The 25,336-nt window shown below is 41.6% G+C and overlaps 1 protein-coding gene across 50 annotated transcripts in view; it reads left to right on the plus strand.

Moving 5' to 3' along the window:
* The window catches only part of csde1 (cold shock domain containing E1, RNA-binding), a 113,190-nt gene that overhangs the window by 59,727 nt on the left and 28,127 nt on the right, over positions 1-25,336 (plus strand). For 14 of the 50 annotated variants that reach the window (XM_078242448.1, XM_078242439.1, XM_078242458.1 and 11 more), the window contains 7 exons: positions 2,147-2,228; positions 4,791-4,919; positions 6,663-6,788; positions 8,217-8,429; positions 8,908-9,048; positions 10,042-10,206; positions 23,566-23,673. In XM_078242448.1, the coding sequence (XP_078098574.1) occupies positions 2,147-2,228; positions 4,791-4,919; positions 6,663-6,788; positions 8,217-8,429; positions 8,908-9,048; positions 10,042-10,206; positions 23,566-23,673 (964 nt within the window). Of the gene's footprint in view, positions 1-2,146; positions 2,229-4,790; positions 4,920-6,662; positions 6,789-8,216; positions 8,430-8,907; positions 9,049-10,041; positions 10,207-12,406; positions 12,419-23,565; positions 23,674-25,336 lie in introns of all 50 variants that reach the window. The other 36 variants (XM_078242435.1, XM_078242444.1, XM_078242452.1 and 33 more) reach the window with 3 other exon arrangements.

The following is a 25,336-nucleotide window of genomic DNA, read 5'->3' on the forward strand; positions in this document are numbered from 1 at the left end:
TTAAGTAGACCGCCAATTTTTCCTGAACCAGTCCAAAATGATTCTAGCAGAAGCGAAGCAAATCTTTTAGCCTCATTCTAACTCCTCACAAATTTGATCTTTGCAATCAGCATGCACACCTCCATTCCTGTGTAGTGAACCACAAAGTCTGTGTGCTCAGACTAACCTTGGCTGAGTTTTCATGGATATCTTTGAATCCCTTCCTTCAGAGCCCATCTCCATGGCAATGTAAATCACAAGGGCCTCATACAGGTAGAAATGCTGAATTGTCTATTGATACCCCAACTCTTTTTATCTTGAAGTAAATGGACAGTTTAAGGTACAGCTGCTGACAACTGTCCTTTACTGGGGTCTCACAGGCTTCTGCCATTGTCTCAAAAGTGCACCTTTTTATTCGCTCACAGGGTGTGGACATTGCTGGCTGGGCCGGCATTTATTGTCCATCCTTAACCCAGTTCAGAGGGGCATTTGAGACAACCGCATTGCTGTGGGTCTGGACTTACGTAGGTCAGACTGAGTAAGGACAGCAGATTTCCTTCCCTGAAGGACATGAGTGAACCAAATAGGTTTTTATGACAATTGACAACGGTTTCATGGTCGTTAGATTTTTAATTCCAGATTTTTATTGAATTCAAATTCCACCATTTGCTGTGCTGGGATTTGAACCCGGGTCCCCAAAACAATAGCCTAGGTTTCTGGATTACCAGTGACAATACCACTATGCCACTCTCTCCCCTTGTTCCCAGTGAAATAACCTGTGCCCTTTTTAATTTCAAAATCAAACTATCTAGGCTTGCTATAGGGAGACTGCAGGACTAGGCATATGACCCCCTTCATTTTTATCTTAAAGTAACAGTCCCAAAATGCACAACCATCTTTTATACCTAATAATTAAAATCATTCCGTCCAAATGGTCCCCTCCCACTTGCAACAAAATGATTTTTCACTAACTTATGTCCATCAGTGCTGTCATTAAAGGGTTTACATTACCAGAACCTGTGGTTTCCAGTATAAAATGTAGACTGCAATTTGAAATTTATTTTGAAAACCATCTGCTGTGGTGGGATTTGAACCCGGGTCCCCAAAACAATAGCCTAGGTTTCCGGATTACCAGTGACAACACTATGCCACTCCCTCTAGATATTTGAGCCAATAGCTGCTTGCAGTGCTAATCCAAAATAACAATACAAGCTGAAGGAGCAGCATCACATGTTCTGATTAGGCACACTACAGCAACAATTAATTTCTTAAACATTGTTTACCTTGCTATTGTTTGCAAAACAGCAATGATTTGCAAGACAGAGCACACTCCAAAGATCCTTGGTGGTTCCTGACCAATTAACAAATGAAATATAGTTTGTGGTCTATTTAATGCAATAAGGCAATCTTGCAAAGGAGTTGCTCATCAAATGAAACTGCTCAGGCTGGCAATACCTTTGGTTTCAGTTAGCTGAAATACAAATACAGTATCAATGAAAGAATACTGGATCTTTTCAGAAAGGAGTGTGGCAACAATTTCCTGACCAAAAAAAACGGTCACAACATTAAGCGCAAACTTTAGATTTAGTTTTCTAAAGTACCATATACCAAACTACTAGAATTCTAATTATCTTGCTGCATTAACTTTCTCGAATCTTACTGTATAAGTATAGTATTCCTGATTATTGTACAAAAGCTCAATCTTCACCTGTTGTGTTTCCCATCTGGCATGGAACTTTTTGTAGATGCAGCTTCTTTGTATTGACCTATTCTATCTAATATTCCTCCTTTTAAAAAGGTGAAATGTTATTCCCAAAAGGAACATTGTCTATGCCCTAGAGATGGTGAATACGCATGGTGCAATAGTGTAAATTTGAATGGCTGGTGACCTATTGTGTTTCATCCTTTTTTGGATGATGGACTATTGTGTGTGAAGGTTGAACAGCATTCAAAGAATTGGGAAGGCAGCATTAAATCTCCGTGTAATCCTTTACATTATTCTAGCTGGAGTCGGTGCCTTTAGGGTAATTGTGAAAAGCCTGTTTATACTTTTGAAAATATTTAACTTTGTCTATTGGTGTTTTTGTGCTTATGAACTGATATTTAGCTTAATTGTGAAGATTGCTGGGACAGATTTGCATTAACTACAAATGCTTTTGTTTCTTAGTACTGGTGCTGTAAATGCTCACAACATTGTACTGGTGAAGAAGAAACCGGGTCGGTGTCAAGGTGTAGTTTGTGCCATGAAGGTATGTGTTCTGGGCTATTCATCATCTTTAGTGAGGTGGAGATGGTTTATATTTGGAAAGTTGGCAAATCCCCATTTAAATGAAAACAACAGAGTTTGGCCATGGAACAGAGAATGCTGGAAGAACTCAGCAGGTCTGGCAGCATCTGTAGGGAGGAAAAACAGGGTTAATGCTTCAAGTCTGTTTGGCTCTTCAGAACTAGAGCGGGAGAAATGTGTTTGGATATTAAACTGTAGCTAGATGTACTTAAATGTATGGGATATTTAAGGTGTGTGGGGGTTTATGGGTTTAAGATGGAGGAATAAGATCACAGTCTAAAGTTGTTGAGCCCCAAGGACCAAAACATGATTAATCAGAAGATGAGATGCTGCTCCTTTAGCTTGCATGAGGCTTCACTGCAGCAGGCCAAAGATGGATATGTGGGCACAAGAGCAAGGTGCTGAGCCAAAATGACAAGCAACAGGAAGGTTGGGGTCATGCTTACAGACCAAGCAAAGATGTTCCTCAGGGTGGTCACTCAGCTGCATTTAATTTCCTCAATGTAGAGGAAGCCCCAAAGGGAGCAGTGAATACAAGAGACCAAATTGAAGAAGTGTAAGTGAAAAGCTGCTTGGCCTGAAAGGAGTGTTTGGGGACTGGAATGGTGAAGAGGTAATGGGGCAGGTGTGGAGGGTCCTGGATGAGCACTGGTCTAATTTGTTAGAGCTTACTTAACACCTGAAAAGGAGAAAAAGCTTAAGGTGTTAAATGAGACGAAGAATAAAATGGAACTGGGGACAAGGACAGCCTTGAGAGAACAAGCTGGTGCTGCTGGTGTGTACGTATGGCGGCACATGTCACTGAATGTGGATATCAGAATACAGTGAGAACAGCAGCCTGAGGTGCATTATACATCCCGGAGATAGCTGTAGCCTTGGGTGGATTCAAAACACGATGGGTGGAACTTAAATTGGAATTCATGTGGGGTGAGTTGGAGACAGACAGTTGCTAAGAGAGGAAATGTGGCTGTGGAAGCAACTTTTGGCAAACACCTTGTCAAACACCAAGATGGAAATTGAAAGCAATGAAGGGAAACATGGTGAAATAGACAGATGGAAATCCTGAAGAAAAGCAGTAATTCTTCAATTCCATAGGGCTACTTCCTCTGACATCCTGGTCCGCTTTTCCATCATGGCCAACTCCCCTTTCCTTTCCTGCAGTACCTTCCCTTGCAGTCACAGAAGGTGCAACGCATGGCCCCTTTATCTCCTCTCCATATAGGGCCCCAAAACACTCGGGTTAAACAGCATTTCACTTCAATTTGGTTGTTTTGCTGCTCCCAGTGTGGTCTCTTCTACCTTAGGGAGACTGAACGCAGATTGGGTGCTGCTTTTCAAAAGACCTTCGCCCAGTTCTTAAGCATGACTCTACTCTTCCTGTTGCTTGCCATTTTAACTCAGCACCTTACTCATGCCCACATATCTGTACTTGGCCTGCTGCAATGCCCAAAGTCCAATGCAAGCTGAAGGAGCAGCATCACAGGTTCTGATTAGGCACACTACAGTACTTGGAACTCAACATTGAGTTCAGCAACTTCAGACCGTGACTGTTATCCTCCATCTTACACCCTTTTTTAAATACATATATTGCTCAATGCAATAATCCTCCCTCCCATATCAGGCTATCTTTTGTGCTTGAAGTTGCTTTATCTTGTTGCAGTCTGTCTCTAATATCTAACATGTTTCTCCCCCTCTTTAATTCTGAAGAGTCAAATGAACTAGAAACGTTAACTCTGTTTTCTCTCTGTACAGATGCTGCCAAACCTGCTGAGTTCTTCCAGCATTTTCTGTTCTTGTTTCTGAATCCAGTATCTGCAGTGTTTTGCTTATTTTGGGGTTTGGTCATATTTGGTTGACAATTGCATGGGGCAAAATAGTGGAGGAACCTGAGTTGATTGCTTATTTCAAAATAAAAATGTAAGGACTGTGATCTGTAATGATCAGAATCTGCAAAAACGTGTCCTTAATTAAGTTACCGGCTTGTCAATTTATCTGCCGTTCTATTTTGAGAAGAATCTAGTGGACTGTATTGAGGTAGTGTTATAAATGTTCGTAGATTTGAGTAGTGTAGCTTTAGCATAAGCACTAATGATTCAGGTTCCTGATCTTGGCCTAGACTATATTATTAGAATTGTCACCGAATTTCTGACAGCCTAATTTCAGTGTCCTGGACTTTGGTACATCAGCATATTTCTCTTTTCAAAGGAACCAGCAGAATAGGTTTGTACGCATCAGATTTCACAAACCAATTTTCTGAATTAGATGCTTTATATATTGAATTAAGTCAGATCTTTTTATGAAATGAAAAATTAGCTATGTCAGTGCTGGTATGCAGTTAGTACGGAAAGGGAGATTGCATACTTTGTTACAGTTGATTTAAAATCTAAACTGAGCTACTTGGTTAGAAAAATGGCACCTTGTACAAACTTGTAATTTAAGGCCCAAGCATTAGATTACTATATGTGGGTGTAGATATACATCTCAAGGTACTGTGTTAATGCTAATTCTTTATTGATCTTTAAAGGAAGCTTTTGGATTCATTGAAAGAGGTGACCTTGTGAAAGAGATCTTCTTCCACTATAGTGAATTCAAGGGAAACCTGGAGACCTTGCAGCCAGGCGATGATGTGGAATTTACTATTAAAGAAAGAAATGTAAGCAATGTAGTTGTATCCTATGGAGGAATAACTAATCTGTTCGTTTTGGGAAGTATGAAAACACAAGTCACGCAATGAGCCAAGTGCCTGCTCATTTAGCTAGTGTGGGATCTTTGCAATCACTTGGCTGTATCCATGTAGCTGTGATCAACAGTTTCCAGGACTTGAATGGATGCCTCCTTCAGTAAGGACACCACATGTACCTGTCTCTAATCATCCTACACTGTTTTTTCTCAGTGGGCTGTTTGTGATGTCCTGGTAAATATTTTCCAAGACTTCTGTACATTCTATAGTAGACAAATTATTTCTGGCCCTGTTTGTTTTTCCGCGATTTTTAAGTATTGCTGTTTTGCAATTTTCAATTATTTGGCCACTTACTACTCAGCCCTCGTGTAGAAAAAAGGAATCCACTGTCGTCGTCCCCAGAACAGAAGTGTCAGGTGAAGACAGATGTCATTTTATGCATTTCATTTTCTTTAAACAAGAGGTCTGAGACCAAAGTTTAAAGATAGACCACGTTCTGTGTAACTCAGTTCGAGTATTTATATCAGATACTGAGTCATAAACCTGAAAGGTCTTGGATCTCATCCTCGGCCTATAAAAGCTGGTTGCTCTGAACTTGGTGGTCGTATGTGCATCATTAAGCCTTTCTGAGAAGCTAGGAGGGAGAAAATCAGCCACATTTTCTTGTTATTGCTATCCCAACAATTATTTTTGGAATGTACGTTTTTTTGACATTTAAGTTGAAAGGAATTGGACTTGGCTGTGAAATTTGCCCCCACACCCATCACCACCACAAGTGCACACAAGTTGCTGGTAGATGATTCGAGTGGAGGATGGTGGGAAAAAACTCAATCCTGGAATTCCACTGCACACTGACTTTGGTCAGAATTGATGATGCAGGAAGAAATTAGAATGGCGAATCTGTACCTTGTATTTGATTGCAAGGTTATTTTAGAACCCTGCAGTAGCCGCAGATTTCAGAAACATGGCAAAATTACAACGGAGTCCCTCCTTCCAATCTGAAACATTTAATTCTAACATTCAAAGATAACCGCTTGTGTTTTCCAACTTTGGTTGAGACTATAAATATAATAAACAGCAGAATTTGACTTTCATCCTCGAACTAATGTCTACGGGTGACCAGGTTGTTGAGAAATTAGCATTCTTTTCTTTCTCTGTTAGAGTTGGAGGGAGATTGCAGTAGTACAAAATATAACTACTGTTAAACGTTTTTGGACCTATAACTGTTGCGTGCACAATCACAGACAACCTGAATTCAACTTTTCTTAATGTTAATCTATTCCAACTAGGGTTCTGCAGTTCGAATTGCTTCAAAAATTGTTAATTTTTTTTCAGCCACTTGTTTTTAAAGTTACCATAGTGGGGTAAAATGGGGATGTCTGATTTCAGCATGCAATAATTTCTAATGTTTTCTGTGGGATCCACTGAATATAATTGGTGTTTCCTTGTATATGCACTTCATTCTACACATGCAATAAAATAAAGTTAAACTATCTAGCTTATTTTTAAATTGTTGATAGGAGTTTTTAGGAAAAAGACCATAATGTATTTTTCTGAATCCTTTATTTCTAAATCTGGAAGTATATAGTCTTGAATATCTGACCACCAGGAACATAAATAATAAGTGCCTTTTACTGAGGAAACTTCTAAAATAACTCCTCTTTGTGACGACATACAATATACAGCCCAGTAACTGATGCTACTTTTTTTTTTCAGGGAAAAGAAGTTGCCACTGAAGTGAAACTGTTACCCCAAGGAACCGTTATATTTGAAGATGTTAGTATTGAACAGTTTGATGGAACTGTCACCAAAGTTATTCCAAAAGTATCCAGTAAAACCCAGGTAAAGTAGCTTACTGCAGACATTCCCCATGGTTCTTTGAAAGATACACGTACAAAATGTTTTGTTTTACCTGAGGCTTGAATAATCTGAAAGCAAATGTTCTGTCTCCAGTTACAGAAGAGTGGCAAAATGGCCAATTAGTCCAATGTTTATATTTGACCACAAGCATGTTCATAAATCGATAGCCAAACCATGGTTGGAGGGAATTGTGAAAAAAAAGTTGAAACTTAAAAATTGTGTAGACAATAGTTACAAATCGAGGTTTGGGAAGAATCCTAAATATACAATTATTTCCCCTTTATTCTTTCTTGGGATGTGGGTGTCGCTGGGAAGGCCATCATTTGTTACCCAATCCTAATTGCTTTGGGACTGAGTGGCTTGTTGGGCCATTTCAGTCGGTCACATTGCTGTGGACGGCAGATTTCCTTCCCTAAAGGACATTAATGAACAGGGTGGGGTTTTACAACAGTCGACAATAGCTTCATGCTCACTATCACTGAGACTAGCTTTTCAATTCCAAATTTATTCATTGAATTTATATCCCATCAGCTGCCTTGGTGGGATGTCCTCCGAACATTAGCCTGGACTTCTGGATTGCCAGTTCAGTGACACTATCATTATACTACTGCCCAAATGGAGAAAGTCCGAACCATGCAGCAGGTTATTGCAGTGGTCACTTTAAACAAAAATGTATAATGGTTTTGATTAAACAGCCCAAGAGGCTAAAAGTAATCATATGGCCATTCTTGTTGCTTTTTTAGCAGTCTTACTGGCTGCTGATAAGGTTTGACTGCCTTGACTGTTGGGTTTTGCTCTATATAAATGTTGGTATTGACATTGGGGATTGAGGGCTGCTGTAGTTTGGCTAGTTTCAGGCTATACACACTAATACCTAGTGACAGTTTCTGTTCTAACCACCATTAAAGGTTTTGAATACTATGGTCGGTCTGTGGGAATAGTGTGATTGTAAAATTACATTCTTAGATATTTGGTATCCAATTAACTAACCAGGAGTGAACTCCCAATGGCTGTGGCTACCCTGGGAAAGAAGTTTTTTTTATTGAGTTACAAAGGATGTAAATAGGTTAGGGAAATATCAGCATCTTTTTCTATTTATTTGGAAATGAATAAAGCTATTAGCACAAGCAGGTGGACAATGAAGTAGCAAGCAATGTATACCAGTACATGTTTATACATCCAGTATGTTGTGCTTCAACTTATATATACATATGTTGTGCATTGCATGGGCGATGACTAGTAAACTAAAACTACAATGCTTGCAGTAATAAAAGACAATAAGTGGAGGGGAATCTGCATTTCCGTACCAGGGACCACCATTAGAATGGGTGCATTTGTTGGCCTGGAGTCCATTGTACTTGTGGAGAAACTGAATTCAGAGTTGATTCTAATTTTATTTTTGTTTTGTAGACTGACCCTTTGCCAGGGCGCATCAAAGTAAACTTCGCCATTTCCAAAGAACTTCCCTTTGGAGATAAGGACACCAGATCTAAGGTGACGCTATTAGAAGGTGACCATGTCAGGTTTAATATCTCCACTGATCGACGTGACAAATTGGAACGTGCTACAAATATTGAAATTCTGACAGATTCTTTTGAGTTGACTGGAGAAACCAGAGAAATGGTAAGCTAATCTTTTAACCCTTTTAATCACCTTTATTTAACCCAAGTACCCTGCTCAGACTAGATGTTGATGATCTTGAGAGCCTTGAGTAATTTCAGAGAGGGAGGTAGGGTAGTTACAGTTGATGAGGTGACAGTCGTGGAGTGGGAGCAAGAATCATAGAATCCCTACAGTGCAGAAGAGGCCATTAGCCCATTGAGCCTGCACCAATGACAATCCCACCCAGACCCTATCCCCATAACCCCACTTATTTACCCTGCTAAACCCCCTGACGCTACGGGGAAATTTAGCAAGGCGAATCAACTGAACCTGCGCATCTTGTGTGAGAGGAAACCAGAGCACCCAGAGGAAACCCACGCAAATGGTTCAGAATATCTTGAATGATGTTTTGTTAATTAAAGATCACTGAAAGCATCTGTATATCTCAAGTTGATTTTTTTTTTTCTGGAAGATTTACAGACTGTTTTTGTCTCTGTAGGGTGTGATTGCAGCCATGAGAGATGGGTTTGGTTTCATTAAATGTGTAGATCGCGATGCTCGAATGTTCTTCCACTTTAGTGAGATCATGGATAGTCTCCAGCTCCACATCTCAGATGAAGTGGAATTCACAGTTGTCCCTGTAAGTGCTTCAACTTGTATATTGGATACTTAAATTGTCTAAATATTGATTGTCAGCTTCCCAAATGGCTAAGCAAATATAGAAACCTGGACATCTGGTTCACTGCTCTCGCCTGGGGTTGTGTTAAACGCACTACAGTTGACCTATGTTTACAAATTGAGACATTTTACATGGTACTCCTCCTCCAATGGATTGGCTTAACAACAGATGCTGTAGGCAAATGGCCATTATGTTCAGCAAGATCCCAGAAATTGCAATTGAAGTACTTAACAGTTGGTTTAATCTTGATGTTGGTTGGTAGAGCAATATTGGCTGTGGTATATGTAGAATGGTGCTGTAGGATCTTTTGTATCCACTCAAACAAGAAGTGAAATGTAAGTTTGAGCTACTTGATTTCATGACAAGTTATGGACTGAATTATCCGCCAAATTATATGCTATAGTTCAGTTCAAACATTGTTTGACAAAATTTCACTGACCCATATTCAAGCACCAGTTACTTTAGCATTTTTGTGTGCATAAAGTCTTGTAGTGTTTTTGCTATTAATGTGCAAAGTACAAATGACTTTAAAATGCTCTGCTAAATTTTGATTGCTAGATGAGGGGTGGGGGCAAGAGACTACTTCATTAAGGGCATGGAGTGCTGGAGAAGAATAAGAATTCTTCCATAACATAATTTTGCTGTAGATATTACTCGTTTCCACATTGGTTTCAACTAGCACAGTCAAATATTATGGCATGTAATTCTTGTGCGTATGTCTACTCCTGAATGAGTAAAACTTCCAGTTTTATTGCTAAGTCATGTGTCAAGTAGAAACTGAGGATGAACATTGTAATGCCCATTTTCTAACCTTAGCAAGATGACTGGTCTTCGTATTGTTTTCTTAAAATTTGAATTTTTTTTTTGTAGTATCCTCCATATGGATGATGAGACTTTTGAGTAGTATTGGGTATTAGCTTTATCCATTAAAATGTTTTTCCTCCTTTTTTAAAGGATGTACTTTCAGCCCAGAGGAACCATGCAATTCGTATTAAAAAACTTCCAAAAGGAACAGTGTCTTTTCACACGCAATCTGAGCAGCGTTACTTTGGGATGGTGGAGAAAGAGGCTACTGGTTCAATATCTAAATCCACGAGCCCAGCCAAGGGTAAAGAAAAGGTATTCCGAATTGGAGTAATGTAAACTGCAGATAGTTTTAAAACTATGATGTGTGCACAAAACCTAATGGAGACTCTTCCCAAACCATGTTTAATTTTGCCCTATTGCAATACAACAGCATGTTTGATTTTGGAGAAAATTGGGAACTTATCTGAACTGATTGAAATTTAAATGTTGTTCCTGCTTTAGAAATGTTGATATCACTGAAGCGATGTAGGATTCTGTTTCTAGTTACCCTGAATAAAGAATGGAACACAGAAGGTCAAGAGGCAACCTAATTGAGATTTTGACGAGAATGAGGGCCTTTGACAAGAGTAGATAACAGCTGTTCTCTGGCAAGTGGGTCAATAACCAGATGTCATAGACATTGGCAAAAGATCGAGAGGGGAGATGAGGTGAAATACTTAGAGTTGCCAGCATCTGGAATGCTGCACCACAATTAATCTTGAGAGTTGGACAGCTCCTTGAGGATGAGGAGCTTGTAGGGTAACAGACAAAAAAACCCAGGGTCATGTGGGACCAGGTACAATGGGCTGAATGCCTTAATTTGTGCTGAGAGTTTCCATGATTCCACAAGAGAATTGTTTAATGGGCTGTCTTAAATAGCTCACTTCTCTCTGGGAGGGATATGCATAGTAAGAAGTCTCACAACACCAGGTTAAAGTCCAACAGGTTTATTTGGTAGCAAAAGCCACTAGCTTTCGGTGATCACCTGACGAAGGAGCGGCGAGCGCTCCAAAAGCTAGTGGCTTTTGCTACCAAATAAACCTGTTGGACTTTAACCTGGTGTTATGAGACTTCTTACTGTGTTTACCCTAGTCCAACGCCAGCATCTCCACATCAGGGATATGCATTCCATGATACTGATATATCTACTAGAGTCACAGTTTTTTTGCCTCTCTATTCTTGTTTTCAATCCTGTGCAGCAATGGGATGTTAGAAATAAGTTAGCAGTTCAGTTGCCAAGTGGGCGATATGGCAGTTGCCTGCTACCTGGAATATCGCTCGTAAGCCAACCATTATAGTTTGCCTTACAAATGGGGGCAGTAGTATAGTGGCTGTTACTAGGCTTGTAATCCAGAAGCCTAAATGGTGAGTTCAGATCCTACCACAGCCAATTGGGATAAATAAATCTGGAATGAAGGGCTGTGTTGACTAGTAAAAACCCATCTGATTGACGTTCTTTCAGGAAAGAAGCCTGCTGTCTTTAACCTGGTCTGACCAAAGAGTACATTATTTACTATGACGAGCTGCTGCCTTGGATTCATTTTTCTGAGTGCTGGTAAAAATGTTTATAGTCAGCATTGCAAACTTTTGTTCAGACATATAACTAAGAAAATGTATTAAAGATTGAAGTTGGGGGTGGAGAAGGAAATGACAGATGTTAAGGAGTTCATGGCATGATATATCCTAGTGATTCAAATGGCTTGTTGAGGTTTGAGTGATTGTTTTCAATGTCATTTTCCCCTTCCAAATCCTTATGTGCCATTTTACCAATTGATATTTTCTTGCCTTTTTGTTTTGGGGTTGGGCTGGGGGTGGAGAAAGAGTCATGGAAATGAGTGTCTTTGGATGCAAAGATAGGATAGGATGTCAAGCTTCTGGAACGAACTTTTGGTCTTGATCTCAGTTAAGTTTGTGGCTTAATTAAATTCAGAAATGGATCACTAAGATATTGGATAAGTAACTTTGGGTCTGTGGTATGAAAGGAGCCAGCTTTAATTAGAAACATCTTGTTCACCCATTTCTTGGCTGAAATCCATGTAAATTAATTAAGTGAAGCCTGTCTTTTTCCCTTGACCCAATTTGAAAGTTGTCTCTTTGACACTGAGGTAAGTTTTCTAATTCTCACAGCTCTCTCTCTTCCCCCACCGCCGCCGCCAAAAACATGATGCAGAAGATTGGAAGCTGGCATTTTACATTCTTGTGTTTAGAATTTCAAGTGCTCACTAAAAAACTGATTTTTGAAAGCAATTGGTGCTGCAATTGGTAATGGGCTGGTATTCATTTGGTCAGTGTCTTCATAGTCATTGGTTAACGTCTTGTAGAAAAAATGTATGCACATAATGAATTGGATCTCTTCATTGTGCTTACCAGCTGCAATCTTGCTCTCTCTCTCATCATTTCCATCTAGCCTTTGTACTTGGGTTCTATTAAAATCTCCCTTTTTTTCTTTTGTGTGTTATCTTTGCTTGTTCAGAAAAAAGAAAAGGTATGAAAATTATTTCAAATCCTGTTTGCTGCAGCAGTAAGACGCATGTTATTGTATGTTTAGGTTGTGAAGCTTTGGCTGTTTTACAGGTGGAAGTGGGACCTTGGCTTAGATTGACCAGAGTAGTGATTTACTATTTAATTGAATCTTATGAATCTCATAAATGAGTAGTGAATTGGGCATTTGCAAATTTTGAAATGAATTGCAAGGCTGTGCTGTGAACTAGTTATTGGCTCATGGTTTCTTGGTTTAGAAACCAAGTGCATGATGTGATGTTTGTTTCTGCCTAACTAAATGAACTTTGTAGAAACATACTTTTAACTAATTTCCATATGGTATTAATATCCTGTGCAGTGTGAAACTGGAGGCAAATGGATTATTTGCCAAACATGTTTAATGACATTCTTTGCAAGATGCATTAAATTGAGTTCAAAGAAGCAGTTTTCCTTGAATAAAATTGAAATTAGATGAATGTAGTCAAATTCTATTTTCCTTGGTTTTACAGTGGAATTCCTCATCATGTTCTCTTTAAATGCACTTGGGTAATATAGGGCCAAAGGTGCTATCCTACCTGGTGCTTGAGCTGAGCAAATATTACAACTTTGTGCTATTTACTGGCTTCCATGTCTGAGACAGGAGGCCAACCAGGTACTGGTGTGAAGCCACTTGTGGATAATCTTGTATTTTGGCAGTTTGAGACTCTTGTCCTTTGAGCAAGGTATGGCAGTCTGAATTATCATTCCAACACGCACTCTAACCTGCTCCTTGTGGAACCAACTTATTCAAGATTCCAATTCTCTCTTGTTTCTAATAGGCAGAAGCAAACGAGTGAATCATGAGTCTTAAAATTAACCCTTGACGGGGTTAGCTATCCTTTGCAGTGTTATGCTATTTTTGAAATGACATTTTATATAAATGGTAGCTAGAATTGAGCACTAAGTGATTAATCCAGTTGAATGCACGTTTTCCTGTTTTGGGGATCGTAGAGATAGCAAAATGGCTTTATATTTAACAAGTGTTCTTTTTTAAGAGGCAAAGTAAATGTAGATTTCAGAGGCAAGGTGTTTAGAATTTAGGAACTTTATTCTATAATTCCACTTGTTATTGAATTATTCAAATGTGTAGCTTGTCATGGAATTTAACCTTGGAAGTGCAGATGTTTTTCTGGTATACTGATATCTTGTGCTTATAGACAGTGGCTCTTGGTGAAAATCTTTTGTGGGCTTTCTATTGGCATGTTTGTATAATATGTACTCGGATATGGCAGAAGTGATGTGTTTTTATTCTGTTAGTGTAACCTGTGTGAATTTCATTTATTGTATCCACCTTTTCGGTTGTTTCTTGAGAGTAGAGTAGTGTGGTTGGCCTGTACATGCTGTTACAAGTTGGGTGTGGGAATTGAGTATTAGTATTGTCAGATGGTTAAAATTTTAATTCCAGGATCTACCTTGTGTAAATACTGAATATTTTCTGAATTTAAGAGTGCATTTTATGATTCGAGGAACGACTTGTAAAAGTGCATGATAGCAGAAATGGGATACTTGCATTTCATTCCAAACTGATATTTTGTGCTTTCTCTGCATTTTGATGGATGATAGTTAACCAATGTTAGAAAGCAAGTTGTTGAGAGTTGCTGTGCCATCAAGATTTTAATGTGCCCTAATTTCTTTTGTACTAAAATGCATGCGGCAGTAAATTAAATGTGACTCATATTAGAGGCATGTGCACGTACAATTGTGATGTTGAGTTTATCAAAAATGGATCTACAAATCCTCCACTTCAGACTAGAGGAAGATTGATAGAGTTAAACATGGCTCAAAGCTAGGCACTTTTTTCCAGAGATTGCAATTACCTATGTTGAGTTATTTCATAATGGCTGAGAAACGTGCAGATGAACTGTCAAGAAGCTCATGGGACAGATGCTGATATAGAAGGAAAGAACTTTTATTCATATTGTTTTGTAAATAAATGAGTTAGTGTTGGCTTCATGTCATGAACAAACAATCATATATTTGCTTCTTGCCACAGAAACATTGTTAATCCCTCAAACGAATCTCCCTGGAAATGTAAGCGTATGTATACCAGGGCACAGATCTTGGAGAGAAAACTATGGCTGAATTTATGCTCTATAGTCAGTGGTCCTGAGTCTAATTACATTTCTGTAGCTAGACCCTCGGACTAGCTGATTTAGTATTGACCAGGAGTTGAACAGAGGCTTATTTATTGATTGCCTTTACCAATTGAAGCACAGGTCCTGTGTGCATAGCTCTCATTTGGTTCCGTCTTCTGGATTCCCCCTGAGAATGGCCTCTTCATTCCAGTGCTTATCCAGGAGTGGCACTCAGATCTCCCAAGAGAAGAAATGTCCAGTTTTTGTACAGCTGGACTCTGGATAATGTATCTGTATGGAATCTGTGATAATGCCACAGCCTCCCCCAAAGCTTTCAAAAGAGCATGAGTTTAAAGGGAGCTTAGAAAAAAAAGATAAATAACTTTGGATATTTCCAAATGGCATTTAACATTAAAGGCAAGGAGTGAGAAAAGCTTACAATGATAGAACAAAGGCCATGTTTGGAATGAATGACCAAACTAAGCAAGCCAAAATTTAAGGGATGCCTGAGAAGTAAACATTGCTAGTAAACAATAGACTGAAGTTATAAACTTAAAACTGAGAAAGTAAATTAAAAGAGGCCAAACAACAGAAATTGGATTAAAAGGAGAGTTCATGCAAGATCAAGGCTATGGGCCATTTACATTTGGAATGTTTTTGAATAAAGCAATATAATGGCAGTCCTAATGAGATATGAAAACAGTTTGCTAATCAATGTGTTTTGCCTTGAGAGAAAAATGCTGTAATTGCAAGAGTAGACAAATGAGGGGATAATGAAGAGTATTAGACCTGAAAAAAGAATCACCACAGCTTGCTGAAATAGCTGGACTAATAAGAACAAAGATAGGAAAAGGAGTAAGCCATTTGGCCCCTTGAATCTGCTCCACCTTGAGTAAGATCATGGCTGATATGATCCCAGTTGATGGGAAGGTCCCAGAATTGAACACTGGCTTCAAAGACCGTAACTTTTTCAAATCAAATGAGGAGGAACAGAGGCAAAGAACTGCCAATTAGTTTTGACAAGTAAAAAAAAACATTTAAGCATGAAGAATGGATTATAATAATGGTCTCATTAGCACACAAATGTAGTGCTCGTGGATTTCTCTTCAGACTCGCCCCAGATGAGTTTCCAGACTGCACTCCCAAAATACTCTTTGAAATCGTCTCTCATAGCAATACATTCTCTTAGCGATCTGCATTCCAAAATTCAATTCATTTTCCAAAAGACCCATTTGACCAGAGTTTCCACTCCATTTTCAGCAATATGTCCATGCCAGGATTTCAGATTAACACCCAAATTTTCACATTAGTTTTCACTGTTGTACCAATTCTGATAGTCAATACTTTACAATTTATTTATAGATGCTAGTAAGACATTTCAAGTTTTAGGATTACTTTTGGAAAACTAACCAGTCGGCGGCTTCTCAGCCTTGTCTTGAACAGAATCCTGTTCTATTTCCCAGTATCATCTTTGTTCCCTTTAACGCCACGTTCCTAGAAAATTTTCTTTTCTCTAGCTTCTTAATTAGTTGCTCTTTAGAGCTTTGGCACTGGCTGCCTGAACCATTACCCTATTGTAGGGTTTTTCTTGTAGCAAAGCTAAAACAGCCAGTTCCTCTAGCTTTCCTTAGCAGAGCTAAGAGTGTTGTTCACTGCTTCATTATCTCCAACTGCCTCTAATGTTCAACTTGAAAACTAAACAAAACTTCTGGGCGGCACGGTAGCACAGTGGTTAGCACCGCTGCTTCACAGCTCCAGGGACCTGGGTTCGATTCCCGGCTTGGGTCACAGTCTGTGTGGAGTTTGCACATTCTCCTCGTGTCTGCGTGGGTTTCCTCCAGGTGCTCCGGTTTCCTCCCACAGTCCAAAGATGTGTGGGTTAGGTTGATTGGCCATGCTAAAATTGTCCCTTAGTGTCCTGAGATGTGTAGGTTAGAGGGATTAGCAGGTAAATGTGTAGGGATATGGGGGTAGGGCCTGTGGGATGGGATTGTGGTTGGTGCAGACTCGATGGGCCGAATGGCCTCCTTCTGCACTGTAGGGTTTCTATGATTCCTGCTCCCCTCAGAGCAGCCCCTCTAGTTGCTAAGTAATTATCTTAATGCCATAGCTCTCTAAACATAGTGTCTGAACTGAAACTAACCCCTACATACCAATGCTATTGTTCAGCATGAAACCAAACTGCAAATTCCCTTAAAGGCACAGAAACAATAAATTAAACCTATCGAAAACCTTTCCAATGTTTACCCATACAAGTATAAATGCCTTAAACTACTGTTGGTTTCCTAACACTGCTCTGATTGTGACAACTCCACTTTCCTGTCTGCTCCCATAACGCTCGACTCCCTTGTAAATCAAAAATCTGTATTGAAAATTCAGCCTTAAATATATTCCAAGACCCAGCCTCCATTGCTCACAAGGGTAGAGAATTCCAAAGATTAACAACCATTAGAAGGAATTCTTCTGTCTTAAATGGGGGTAACCCCTGTTATGGTTCAGGTCAGAAACTCATGATCCAAACAGGGTCCATGAAACATAAGTTTTTTTGAATTTGGCCAGGATAAGCATGATAGGTTTCACTTCAGGGATGATTCAAAAGGCGGCATGGTAGCACAGTGGTTAGCACTGCTGCTTCACAGCTCCAGGGACCTGAGTTCGATTCCCGGCTTGGGTCACTGTCTGTGTGGAGTTTGCACATTCTCCTTGTGTCTGCGTGGGTTTCCTCCGGGTGCTCCGGTTTCCTCCCACACTCCAAAGATGTGCGGGTTAGGTTGATTGGCCAAGCTAAAATTGCCCCTTGGTGTTCTGAGATGCGTAGGTTAGAGGGATTAGTGGGTAAAATATATGTAGGGATATGGGGTTAGGGCCTGGGTGGGATTGTGGTCAGTGCAGACTCGATGGGCCGAATGGCCTCTTTCTGTACTGTAGGGATTCTATGATTCTATGACCCACTAGGGAGCTTTTATCAAATACAGTTTATTTAAGAAACTTGGTTAATATGTATAGTAAGAATCTCAGAAATAACTTCTATCAATTGCAAACAACACCACCAATCACAATAATGTATAACCCTTAAACATGGGCACTGTTCCAATCAAATCAATCCCATAAACAAGAGCCTTCAAACAGGTTTAATACAGCACATGCTCCCGTGATACTGGAATTGAGTCCTTTGGATGACGTTTGCAGTTCTCTGGATAGACTCGAACAGCTTCACAAAACACCAGGGACTCTAGGCAAGCCACCAACAGCCGATTCCCCCCCCCCTTCCGAAAGGCAAGATCTTGCTTTCAGATAACCAGCAGAATTTCCAAATAAAACTGAGAGAAACACTTTACAGCTTGCTGTCCCTTCTTTAAAAAAATCTCAAGCCTGCAGCTCAGAACTGAAAATGAAAGAGCTCCTGTCGCCTGACCTGCCAATCAGTTTTTCTCCTAACAATGCAGAACCGTAAAAGATTCCACAGTAAAAATATACCCCCCCCCCCCGTTCATGAAAGGACATCTGACAAGCTGGTGCCATAATACTCAGGCTGTGAACTGAGAAAACACTGAAGCTGAGAGCGCTGCGGAGATCGTGATTTTTTTTTTTAACTTAAAGGTACACTAACATCACACCCTTATTTTTAAACTGCCTGTTAATTCTAGATTCTCCCATTAGGAGAAACAATCTGAGCATTTACCCTGTCGAGCCCCCTCAGAATCTAACTTTAATGTGATCACCTCATGTTGTTAGGCCCAACCAATCTCTTGGAACTTTCTCATAAGACAATCACTTCATCCCAAAAATTAACTGTCAAGTAAGGAAACCAAAACTGTACACTGTACTCTAGGATCAAGACTTTCCTACTTTTATACTTCATTATAATGAAGACTAACATTCAATCTGCCTTCATAATTACCTCTGCCACTGAAAGTGCATTAAGTGCCATGCTTCCTGGAAGTCCATGTACACCACATCAACAGCATAACCCTCATCAGTCCCCTGTTACCTCATAGTTAATCACGATTTACTGGTATCAAATCCATATTGGCTTTCTTAATTAACTGGTGTTTGCCCAAGTTAATGTTAATTTTCACTCGTATTACTTTTTTGGAAAATTCTTTTTCTTTCTCTCCTCTTTCTCTTTGTCTCTCCCTTTGTCTGTGTGTCTCTCTTGTCTGTGTGTGTGCCTCTCTCTCTCTGTCTGCGCCTCTCTCTCTCTGTCTGCGCCTCTCTCTCTCTCTCTCTCTGTCTGCGCCTCTCTCTCTCTCTCTCTCTGTCTGCGCCTCTCTCTCTCTCTCTCTCTGTCTGCGCCTCTCTCTCTCTCTCTCTCTGTCTGCGCCTCTCTCTCTCTCTCTCTCTCTCTGTCTGCGTCTCTCTCTCTCTCTGTCTGCGCCTCTCTCTCTCTCTGTCTGCGCCTCTCTCTCTCTCTGTCTGCGCCTCTCTCTCTCTCTGTCTGCGCCTCTCTCTCTCTCTGTCTGCGCCTCTCTCTCTCTCTGTCTGCGCCTCTCTCTCTCTCTGTCTGCGCCTCTCTCTCTGTCTGCGCCTCTCTCTCTCTCTGTCTGCGCCTCTCTCTCTCTCTCTGTCTGCGCCTCTCTCTCTCTGTCTGCGCCTCTCTCTCTCTCTGTCTGCGCCTCTCTCTCTCTCTGTCTGCGCCTCTCTCTCTCTCTGTCTGCGCCTCTCTCTCTCTGTCTGCGCCTCTCTCTCTCTCTGTCTGCGCCTCTCTCTCTCTCTGTCTGCGCCTCTCTCTCTCTCTGTCTGCGCCTCTCTCTCTCTCTGTCTGCGCCTCTCTCTCTCTCTGTCTGCGCCTCTCTCTCTCTCTGTCTGCGCCTCTCTCTCTCTCTGTCTGCGCCTCTTTCTCTCTCTGTCTGCGCCTCTCTCTCTCTCTGTCTGCGCCTCTCTCTCTCTCTGTCTGCGCCTCTCTCTCTCTCTGTCTGCGCCTCTCTCTCTCTCTGTCTGCGCCTCTCTCTCTCTCTGTCTGCGCCTCTCTCTCTCTCTGTCTGCGCCTCTCTCTCTCTCTGTCTGCGCCTCTCTCTCTCTCTCTCTGTCTGCGCCTCTCTCTCTCTCTCTCTGTCTGCGCCTCTCTCTCTCTCTCTCTGTCTGCGCCTCTCTCTCTCTCTCTCTGTCTGCGCCTCTCTCTCTCTCTGTCTGCGCCTCTCTCTCTCTCTGTCTGCGCCTCTCTCTCTCTCTGTCTGCGCCTCTCTCTCTCTCTGTCTGCGCCTCTCTCTCTCTGTCTGCGCCTCTCTCTCTCTCTGTCTGCGCCTCTCTCTCTCTCTCTGTCTGCGCCTCTCTCTCTCTCTGTCTGCGCCTCTCTCTCTCTGTCTGCGCCTCTCTCTCTCTGTCTGCGCCTCTCTCTCTCTCTGTCTGCGCCTCTCTCTCTCTCTGCGCCTCTCTCTCTCTCTGTCTGCGCCTCTCTCTCTCTCTGTCTGCGCCTCTCTCTCTCTCTGTCTGCGCCTCTCTCTCTCTCTGTCTGCGCCTCTCTCTCTCTCTGTCTGCGCCTCTCTCTCTCTCTGTCTGCGCCTCTCTCTCTCTCTGTCTGCGCCTCTCTCTCTCTCTGTCTGCGCCTCTCTCTCTCTCTGTCTGCGCCTCTCTCTCTCTCTGTCTGCGCCTCTCTCTCTCTCTGTCTGCGCCTCTCTCTCTCTCTGTCTGCGCCTCTCTCTCTCTCTGTCTGCGCCTCTCTCTCTCTCTGTCTGCGCCTCTCTCTCTCTCTGTCTGCGCCTCTCTCTCTCTCTGTCTGCGCCTCTCTCTCTCTCTGTCTGCGCCTCTCTCTCTCTCTGTCTGCGCCTCTCTCTCTCTCTGTCTGCGCCTCTCTCTCTCTCTGTCTGCGCCTCTCTCTCTCTCTGTCTGCGCCTCTCTCTCTCTCTGTCTGCGCCTCTCTCTCTCTCTGTCTGCGCCTCTCTCTCTCTCTGTCTGCGCCTCTCTCTCTCTCTGTCTGCGCCTCTCTCTCTCTCTGTCTGCGCCTCTCTCTCTCTCTGTCTGCGCCTCTCTCTCTCTCTGTCTGCGCCTCTCTCTCTCTCTGTCTGCGCCTCTCTCTCTCTCTGTCTGCGCCTCTCTCTCTCTCTGTCTGCGCCTCTCTCTCTCTCTGTCTGCGCCTCTCTCTCTCTCTGTCTGCGCCTCTCTCTCTCTCTGTCTGCGCCTCTCTCTCTCTCTGTCTGCGCCTCTCTCTCTCTCTGTCTGCGCCTCTCTCTCTCTCTGTCTGCGCCTCTCTCTCTCTCTGTCTGCGCCTCTCTCTCTCTCTGTCTGCGCCTCTCTCTCTCTCTGTCTGCGCCTCTCTCTCTCTCTGTCTGCGCCTCTCTCTCTCTCTGTCTGCGCCTCTCTCTCTCTCTGTCTGCGCCTCTCTCTCTCTCTGTCTGCGCCTCTCTCTCTCTCTCTGTCTGCGCCTCTCTCTCTCTCTCTCTGTCTGCGCCTCTCTCTCTCTCTCTCTGTCTGCGCCTCTCTCTCTCTCTCTCTGTCTGCGCCTCTCTCTCTCTCTCTCTGTCTGCGCCTCTCTCTCTCTCTCTCTGTCTGCGCCTCTCTCTCTCTCTCTCTGTCTGCGCCTCTCTCTCTCTCTCTCTGTCTGCGCCTCTCTCTCTCTCTCTCTGTCTGCGCCTCTCTCTCTCTCTCTCTGTCTGCGCCTCTCTCTCTCTCTCTCTCTGTCTGCGCCTCTCTCTCTCTCTCTCTCTGTCTGCGCCTCTCTCTCTCTCTCTCTCTGTCTGCGCCTCTCTCTCTCTCTCTCTCTGTCTGCGCCTCTCTCTCTCTCTCTCTGTCTGCGCCTCTCTCTCTCTCTCTCTCTGTCTGCGCCTCTCTCTCTCTCTGTCTGCGCCTCTCTCTCTCTCTCTCTCTCTCTGTCTGCGCCTCTCTCTCTCTCTCTCTCTGTCTGCGCCTCTCTCTCTCTCTCTCTCTCTCTGTCTGCGCCTCTCTCTCTTACTAGTTTCAGGCCCAAATTTCTCACCCTCCAACTGAATGTGAATTCCTCATGCCCTAATCACTCTTGCCTGAGGATCCTTTTATTACAAGATCCATTCATTAATTCTGTCTCCTTACCAGGTGTAAAATAACCTGGTCCCTGGTAGGTTCCAGTACACATTGCTCTAAGACTTTGAAACTGTCGTACTCCTTGAGATTTGATTGATCCAATCTATATAGAGTCCCTACAATGCAGGGGGCGACCATTTGATCCATCGAGTCTACACTGACTCTGACAGATTTTCTTACCCAGGCCCTCGCCCAACAGTATTGCTGCATCACAGTGCCATGGACTTGGTTTGATTCGCTGCTTGGATCATTGTCTGTGTGGAGTCTGCACATTCTCCCCATGTCTGCATAGGTTTCCTCCAGGTCCTCTGGTTTCCCACCTCAGTCCAATTGACGTGCTGGTTGGGTGCGTTGGCCATGGTAAATTCTCCCTCAGTGTACCTGAACAGGTGCCGGAATGTGGCGACTAGGGGATTTTCACAGTAATTTCATTGCAGTAACTTCTTAATCCTACTTGTGACACTAATAAATAAACCTATCCCTATAACCCCACATATTTACCATGGCCAATCTACCTAACCTGTACATCTTTGGACAATGGATGGAAACTGGAGCACCAGGATGAAACCTACGCAGACACAGGAGAAAGTGCAAATTCCATGCAGTCACCCATGGCTGAAGTTGAACCCAGGTCCCTGATCCTGTGAGGCAGCAGTGCTAACCACTGTCACTGTGCTGCCCTATGAAGATTAAAATCATATAATGAGATTGAAAGTCAACCTTCAGGGTCTGAAGGGTGGAAACCATGACAACCTGCATTAGGGTAGTAGGGGTATAGTGCTGATGGCTGAAGAAAAACAAAATAAGCTGGCATTGAATGGTAGAAGTAAAAAAACCTGCGTAATTGCATAAGATCACTAGGCACACTCCACATTATAGGTGGTAAAACTTAAGAAACCATTAAAAGTTGCCGTGAAAGGAATGTATATCTTTTCCATTCTGAGTATGTATCTAAGCCATTCAGTCCCCTGAATCAGTTATGGGTCAATGAATATTATGATATCAGGTCAAATGAGTTTCTGCTTGTAATCTTGATAGTAAAGTCATTCCATGCTCAACTGTTTAACATATGATTACATTGGATTTTAATGCACAAATAGGCAATCGGTACTAACTGTTTGATTTTAAAAAAAAATTATTTCATTACTGGTGGGCCTGCTGGCACAGCTGGCATTTATTGTCCATTCTTAATTGCTCTCGAAGATAAATCCCACTGCAATGTTCCAGGACTTTGACACAGTGACGGTGAAGGAATGGTGATATTTCCTGGTCAGGATATTGTGCGACTTTGAGGTAGTGGTGTTCCCATGCCCCTGTTGCTCTTGTTCTTCTATGTTGTCGAGCATGTGGGCATGCTAAGAACCTGTTGCATTCCTGCAGTGCATTTTGTATATGGTACATGCTGCAGCTAATAGTGGAGATTGTTTGTTTAAGGTGGTGGATCGGATGCTGATCAAACAGGCTGTTTGTATCCTTGGTGGTCTCGAGCTCTGTGTTCTTGGAGCAGGTGGAGAATATCCCACCACAATTTTAACTTGTAGATAATGGGAAATGCTTTGAGGAGACAATGTGATTCACTTGTTGTAACCACAGTATTTATGTGGCTAGTCCAGTTAAGTTTGTGGCCAGTGGTTACCTTTCTGTTTCTTTCTCCCTCCTGCTTATTTAGTTTTTCCTTGAGTGCATCTATGCTGTTCACCTATTAATGAGGAAATAAGTAGCACCTAAAACATGATTTTAACAAGAGAAAATGTATTAAATGTTATCAAGTATTATTTTGGGGGCATGAATGAAGTTCACTTTTTTTTTTAATATGACCCTGTTTGAATTTAAATTGAGAAAAGTCAACTTTGAACTAAAACTATGTGCAGATGGAGTTTTTGTTAGTCTATTTGATGAACATAGTTGAATTTTTTTTAGGAACCAGAGCATCCCACAATGAAGACAATTTTTGTAATTATGGACGAGTTAATGTGTAAGGTTTTGCCAGGGAGTGGCTTTCACCGTTGTTCAACTTGTCCTGTTTATATTGCTCTTTTAGGATGCAGAAGAGGGAATCATTGCATATGAGGAAGCTGGGATAAGAATGACCGTACCATACCATATAAAAGACCTGGAAGGGTGTGCAATTCCACAGCATGGTGATAAGGTAAACTTGTATATGAAGTTGAAAGATTTAGCAGTATGATTTTTCAATTGTTACTGTAGGTCAAATGACCACCTATTATTAAGATTATAAGATTGACCAGACCAATATGTAATGGTGGTTCACAGTTTGGGTTTCTGTTGTAGCTGATTCCTACTGAAGAATTGTCGGTGCCTCTTATTGCAGTTTATTTTAGTTATAGAATGGCAGTACCACATGAAGGTAGTAATTCTTGTGGGCCCCTCTCTCTCGCACTTAATTTTGATTTCTTCATTGTAGAAAAATACTAGCCCATCTCCTGTGATATTGCATAGAGAGTTGAGATAAAGTGCACTATTCAGTTCAAGAATGATAAGAGGGCTGAGCCAGCTATACCAAGGCAGGGAAAAGTGGGTGGCAGAGAACTAAAGGGACATAAGAATTGCTGGATTAAAAAGGTCCATCTAGTTTGACCTCCATCATCATGATTGCATCATACAATAATAATGGGCTTTTTAATTGTGACAATCTCACTCTAGCATTTTTACAATCAACTTGATAGTTGAGGGATAAATGTCCATAATGTTCGAAGAACTCTCCTATCCTTCAAATGGTGTCATAAAGACTTGCATTTTTATAACACATTTCATATCCTCAGGATGCTTCAAGCACTCTAACCAATTCTGTATGTAGGAAACATAGCACGTAATGTGTACACAGTAAGCTACCACAGTCAGGTGATGGTGGCATATTTTGTTCTTTTACCTTGGGGCCAAAGAAACACTATGCTGTTTAGATGCAACATATAATCTTTCAAATGGAAAGATTGGTAGAGCCACCATGTGGCCATGGTACAAAGCATGGAAGAATTTATGAATTTATTTCTAATGTCAGGTTCTGATTTTGTTTTTAAACCCAGTGCAACGTGACAGATTTCAGCAATATCTACAGGTATAATGCACATTGCGAATTGTACTTTTATAATAATTTTCCCATTGTTGCATTTGGAAAAGGATTGTTGTGACTCACTTAACAGTTTTACCATATGATAGATATAGGTCTCTGCATATGTTATATTCCCAAAGACTACAAATTAGCATATCTGCATTAACGTTCCATCATCCTGTAATGTGGCTGGCGATCACTATTGTAGCCATCTTAAATGCAGTTCATCCTTGGATGGGGTGGGGAGAGGGCTATAGGAATAAAGCAAAATTTGCACTATCATCTTGGAATGACAATCTTTAACCCATTGCAACGTCACCCTGTTCTTTCTACTGTAACCATTACAGTCCTCTGGCTGCTCTCCGGCTGGATGTGTGTGTAAGAGACATCACCAGGTATGGCTTCTGTCTCTGTTCCTCCAATTGTTAAGCAGTTAAGATCCTCACTGAAGGCTGAACTCAAACCTGCAAAGTATTTAAAAATTGTTCAGAATAAGAGTATTAATTGAAAATTTATATTCCTCATTTCTTGTGGCTCTTGCACTGGGCTGTAGAGGATTTGAAACAATATTTTCAAAGTTAAAAAGAATCCTCAAATGGAGGCAGCATTCAGTATCTTGTATAATTGCAAAAATATAAATCAAACCGAACAACGCAGATTATATATCAAACCAAATTTGCGTACCCATATTAACTCATTCTGATCAAAATCTCAACAGGACAATGAGTCAAATTTCATTTGA

The sequence above is a fragment of the Mustelus asterias genome, chromosome 25 (genome assembly GCF_964213995.1).
Source record: "Mustelus asterias chromosome 25, sMusAst1.hap1.1, whole genome shotgun sequence".
In the NCBI taxonomy this organism is placed as follows: domain Eukaryota; kingdom Metazoa; phylum Chordata; class Chondrichthyes; order Carcharhiniformes; family Triakidae; genus Mustelus; species Mustelus asterias.